General features: G+C 48.4%; 1 protein-coding gene across 1 annotated transcript in view; it reads left to right on the top strand.

Moving 5' to 3' along the window:
* The first annotated feature begins 1,205 nt into the window (after positions 1 to 1,205).
* EDA (ectodysplasin A) overlaps positions 1,206 to 6,000 on the top strand; it is a 318,832-nt gene continuing 314,037 nt past the window's right edge. The window contains exon 1 of the mRNA XM_030210396.1: positions 1,206 to 1,489. Coding sequence (XP_030066256.1) covers positions 1,271 to 1,489 — 219 coding nt within the window. The 5' untranslated portion in view covers positions 1,206 to 1,270. The remainder of the gene's footprint in view (positions 1,490 to 6,000) is intronic.

Here is a 6,000-nt window from a genome sequence, read left to right as displayed (position 1 = left end):
GACTGGAATCCACACGCCTCTTTGGGGCCGGGTCCGATGCAGGACGGTCCCGGGGGGTCTGCAAAGCAGGAGGCGCCGAGGCGGGTGGAGACCCACTCGATGCATCACTGCTCCCAGCGTGCATCGGTCGTTTGGCAGCCTGTCCCCGGTCTCCCGGTGCCGACACTTCCTTCTACGTCGACCTCGACGATGCTGACTTCGACATCATCTTCGACGGAGCCGACTTCGAGGCACCGGACCGAAAAATCTTCTCTCTTTGGGCGTCTCAAGAGAGCAGTGTCCGCTTTCTCATTGCGAGACATAATTTGCAGCCCTCCGAGCGATGATCCGGCCCAAGGCACTGTAAACACCACGAATGTGGATCAGTGGTAGAGATGGTCCGATGACAGCGGGCACAAGGCTTAAAGCCGCTGGGAGTCTTTGATGACATAACGGGAAAAACAGCCCCTGCCAAATCAAAAGACGTGATTGTGTCAGCTTGAACAAGGGACACAAGGAAAAAATAAAAAAATCAACCAAACGAGCGATTTAAATAAAATCACAAACTAAAAGGAAAGGAAACTTGAAAACGAAAAAACTAAACCGATAATAAAGGAATAAAGGGATACTGATTTTAATCTTCACCTCCGGGTTCAGCAACACGACGAGAAGAAAAAACCTTGTCACCTCAGACACGGAGAAGAAAAAACTGAGGAATGTATCCTCGCGGCGGGCGGGAAAAGGGACGCACGCATGCGCAGTGCATCCGCCCGCGCGACAACTGACACTTTCAAATTTTAAGAAGACTTTGCCAGAAAGTCCTCCGGGCCATATGTGAGAATATTAGCCTGCTTGTCTTCGGAGAAATGCCTAGACATCATCTGTACTGGGCGGGTTCTAGCAGATGATGTTACCCACAGGTGAGCCTGCTTGACCTGGTGGCCTCGGAGAACACCTGCTACAGGTTGCAGTAAAGCATAAGATTAACAATTCTGTGGCCTTGAAGTGAAGCAAGAACATTTTTCCCAGAGGATGTACGAGCGTGGGCGTTTCCACAGGCTCAGAAACCTTTTCTGCCATTGCACTCTGCTAAATGGCGTAATTGTAAAAGGTGAGAGAAAGCAGCGCTGCTCAGCCCCAGATGAAGTAGGCGGAGCCTGCGCGCGACTGACAGGCCCTGCTCCATTGGCCAGTGGCGGAAGGCTGTGCGTGGCGCGTGGGGCGTGGCGCGCGGCCGCGGTAAGCAAGCGCCGGACTCGGAGGAGCATGGGGCAGTGAGTAGTCTCCGGGCATGGCCTCTCAGCGGGCGCCCAGCCCCTTGCAGGAGAGTTGCGGCACTTGCCGGCTCTTCCTGGCCTTCTTCGTGGTGTCGCTGGCGTTGCATCTCCTCACGCTTTGTTGCTACCTGGAACTGCGAGCCGAGCTCAGGCGGGAGTTGCCAGCCGGCACCGCCGACGCCCACGAAGGCTTTTCGCAGCCCCGCAGGTCCACGGTGCAGCTTGCCGACCAGGTGAGTGAGCACGCAATTAAACCGTTACTTGGAGGGAGGGAGGGAGGCGCGTGCAAAGCGCACCAGTTTCCTTGTTCTGATTTCATGGCAATAACTTTGCAGGCTTGTCAACTTAAGAGAAAAGTGTGTTTGTTTTTAAATCCTTTCAGCACAAGGCGTTATTCTTTTATGATCCAACAGTTCTTCGAGTATATAGTGCTGGTGTTGATGCGGTTCATTAAAAAAAAAAACGTATTTAAGCGGTTTACAGTGAACATTTGCAATGCTTTAGTATAACTATTAAAATACAATCGATGGCTATAAACCTTAATATAGTTTAAAAATGCAGTTACTGAAAAAATACAAAATATGAGCTAAGGCTTTAACCGAGGAAAACCTGAGTAAACAAATGTATATTAAAACATTTTTCTGCAATCTGATTAAATCTTGGAAATGATGATTCCAGTGCCTGAAATCGCAGGGAGATGGCCTACTAATAATAGGGTCAAACTGAGAATAATCTTAAACAATTGGGTGAAAACCTTTGAAGTACTGGTTTGTTATTTATAAGCATGCTAATTTTCTTTAGGAGGGAGCCTTCGTGCTACTTGATGGGAGATGAGTGCATGTGTGCAGTGCAGAGAATAAAACAGTACTGTGAAAACCTCTTGAGCATGTTACCTGTATGTGTTTTCCACAGACTGCTAGATAAGAAGACCCCCATGGCTTCCCAGTTCTAAAGCTCTAGAACTAAGACAACTCTGGGAGGGATTGGGTACCTGATCTATTTTGCTGTCTGCAGAAAACATCAGTCACAGAGATGCCAAGGGGGGGATTCATTCTATCACAGGCTTGTCCAACCTCTATCAAGGGCTACAATTTATATTTTGTAACCTTAGGGCCAAAACATGCACCTTTGTATTTTGCTGTGTGTTTTATCAAATAGTGGCAAAATGTGATAGTGCATTATCCCCTTACCTGGCTCCAGCTGTTAAAGAAACAGCAGGATTCATGCTTCTATACTGTGACTCAGATCTCTGCAAGCTTGAGCTGTGGTGCTGGAATTATGAGTTACGGTCTCTAGTCTCGTCACAACTGGGGATACAAGGAACTGCCTATAAATGGTTCAGATCTTATTTGTGTGGTAGAGTTATGCAGGCACTTGTGCAAGAATCTACTACTATTTATCATTTCTATAGCGCTGCAAGGCATACGCAGCGCTGTACACCATACACAAAAAAGACAATCCCTGCTCAAAGAGTTTATAATCTAGATAAGACAGGTAAACAGAACAATTAAGGGTAGGGGAATAATAGGTGAGGCTGAAGGACAGGGCAAGTGAGTAGTGGTTAGGAGTCAAAAGCAGTAGTAAAGAGGTGGGCTTTAAGTTTGGACTTTAAAACGGCCAAAGACGGGGCTAGACGCACAGGCTCAGGAAGTCTATTGCAGGCGTGGGGTGCAGCAAGACAAAAGGAACGGAGTCTAGAATTAGCAGTAAAGGAGAAGGGGGCGGATAAGAGAGATTTATCTACAGAACAGAGTACTCGAGGGGGGTGTAGGGAGAGACGAGAGTGGAGAGGTATTGGGTAGCAGCAGAGTGAATACACTTATAGGTCAATAAGAGAAGCTTGAACTGAATACGGAAACGGATAGGGAGCCAGTGAAGTGATTTAAGGAGGGGGCTAATGTGAGCAATAGCGACTTTGGCGGAAAATGAGTCGCGCAGCAGAGTTTTGGACTGATTGAAGAGGAGAGAGATGGCTAAGAGGGAGGCTGGTGAGAAGCAGGTTACAATAATCAAGGAGAGAGGTGATGATAAGGGTTCTGGTAGAGTGCTCAGAGAGGAAGGGATGGATTTTGCTAATGTTATAGAGAAAGAAATGACAGGTTTTGGCAATCTGTTGAATATGAGCAGAGAAGGAGAGAGAGGAGTCAAAGATGACCCCAAGGTTACGGGCTAATGAGACAGGGAGAATGAGAGTGCCATCCACAGAAATAGAGAAAGGGGGAGAGGAGGGGTAGGCATAGGGGAAAAGATGAGAAGCTCAGTTTTGACCATGTTAAGTTTTAGATGACGTTGGGACATCCAGGCAGCTATGTCAGATAGGCAGGCTGAAAACTTCTCTACATAATGTGGTGGTAAGGGGGGTTTTGCAGGACTGTGCCCTGTCAGCATTGCTTTCTAATAGATACATGCAATCTCTGGGAAAAGTGTTTTGTGAACTTGGAGTGAGTTATCAAATGCAGAGCCGGTGGCGGGAGGCGGGGATAGTGCTGGGCAGACTTATACGGTCTGTGCCAGAGCTGGTGGTTGGGAGGCGGGGATAGTGCTGGGCAGACTTATACGGTCTGTGCCCTGAAAAGGACAGGTACAAATCAAGGTAAGGTATACACAAAAAGTAGCACATGTGAGTTTATCTTGTTGGGCAGACTGGATGGACCGTGCAGGTCTTTTTCTGCCGTCATCTACTATGCTGATGATATCCAGTTCTTTTTTTTTTCTTTTTTTTCCTGTTATCAGTAGATGGTGTGCTCCAAATCTTGTGGAAGTATATGAATAAGATCCATTTTTGGTTAAAAGAAAACAAATCGTTGAATATATTTAAAACTGTGATGCTTGGAAGACAGTTTTCTTTCCACTTGAAACTTATATGTTGAATGAGGTTTTGGCTTGGGAGAAGACAGTTATTGAAGCAGCAACATTGGCTGCCTGTGATGTACTATATTCAATGTAAGGTGTTGATTCTCATCTGCCACTGTTTATTTCTGGGATAAACAGCATAAAATCTGTTTTTACTTGTACCTGGATTGCCCACTGTAGAAAACAGGATACTGGGCTTGATGGACCTTCGGTCTGTCCCAGTACAGCAATGTTTAAATTCTTATCTACCACTTCCTAGCTTCCCATGCCTACTTTTTAACTTTTCTCCAGTACATAAGTAGACATATAAGTGCATAAGTATTGCCATACTGGGACAGGCCAAAGGTCCATCAAACCCAGCATCCTGTTGCCAACAGTGGCCAATCCAGTTCACAAATACCTGGCAAGATCCCAACAAAGTGCAAAACATTTTTTCCTTATCAGCAGCAGATGAATCCATTAACTGATGGGTTGTATCCGCCTACCTGCAGGTAGAGAGAGAGAAATACTGAAGGCAGTTGGGGCTAGCCGTCCAAGAGGCACTATGGTTTTCCAGTGCTCTCTATCTCCCAGCAGGTGTGGACGTAGCTTGATCAGCTCCTGGATTTCAGGCTGCCTGGGGTGGCTCCTGTGCTTTGCCAGTTGAGCAGGGGTGTTGTGGCTGGTGGTGCCCACTTTAAAGGCATATAGGTTCGCCCTTTCCCTGCCTTACCCATTCCCCCCTCCTCCCGGAGTCCCTCTGTTGTTGCCTGCCTCCAACTTTCCTCATAGTGTTAAAAAAAAAAGTGCGCGCTTGTACAGTGTGGCTATTTCAGAGGCTTTTTCCAGAGATTCTGGTTCTGTGCAGCTTGACCGGAGCTCGTTGACTCGGTCTTCTGAGGTGAGAGTGGTGCCCAGCTCCTCCTAGGAGGTCCCGCGGACGCCGTTCCGATCGGGGTAAGTTTTGGTGCGAAGCCATCATTTTATTGCTATCATCTTGTCCTGTGAAAAAACGGACGATGGCTGCTGAAGGAGTTAAGCGCTGCTCCCGTTGTGGTAAACGTAGATCAGCAGCGGGGCTGTGTAAAACGTGCTCCTTTTTCACGGAGAGAGTAGTGGATGCTTGGAATGCCCTCCCGCGGGAGGTGGTGGAAATGAAAACGGTAACGGAATTCAAACATGCGTGGGATAAGCATAAAGGAATCCTGTGCCGAAGGAATGGATCCTCAGGAGCTTAGTCAAGATCGGAAGGCGGAGCTGGAGGTTGGGAGGCGGGGATAGGGCTGGGCAGACTTGTACGGTCTGTGCCAGAGCCGGGGTTGGGAGGCAGGGCTGGGGAGGTGAGGATAGTGCTGGGCAGACTTATACGGTCTGTGCCTGTGCCAGAGCCGGTGGTTGGGAGGTGGGGCTGGTGGTTGGGAGGCAGGGATAGTGCGGGGCAGACTTATACGGTCTGTGCCCTGAAGAGCATAGGTACAAATCAAAGTAGGGTATACACAAAAAGCATCAAATATGAGTTATCTTGTTGGGCAGACTGGATGGACCGTGCAGGTCTTTTTCTGCCGTCATCTACTATGTTACTATGTTAGACGCTCATGCTGGTTTGAGCATGCCGAGCGATGTTTCTTCCTGCTTGATGGAGCTGGCAGCGGGCGCCATTTTGTAAGCGCTGCATGCATCGACCCTTGCGGTTGCGGAGGAGTCTGAGGGCAGGGGGACGCCTCGTTTAGAGGCTGCTAGAGGAGCTCCTACATCCGTTTCTCCTAATTTGGAGGCGGAGGGTCAGGGTGAGTTTTTCTCTGTCGCAGGTGTCTGACACTGCGTTGCCTCCTGGCTTCCCTCCGGGTGTTGATGCCCCGGGGATGACTTTCACAGGTTATTTCCTCCCCCGAGTGTTGGAAACATGCTAAAC

This window comes from Microcaecilia unicolor, chromosome 7, assembly GCF_901765095.1.
Source record: "Microcaecilia unicolor chromosome 7, aMicUni1.1, whole genome shotgun sequence".
Lineage (NCBI taxonomy): Eukaryota > Metazoa > Chordata > Amphibia > Gymnophiona > Siphonopidae > Microcaecilia > Microcaecilia unicolor.
The sequence above is the reverse complement of the archived record's forward strand: the minus strand, read 5'-3'. Positions and strand labels throughout refer to the sequence as shown.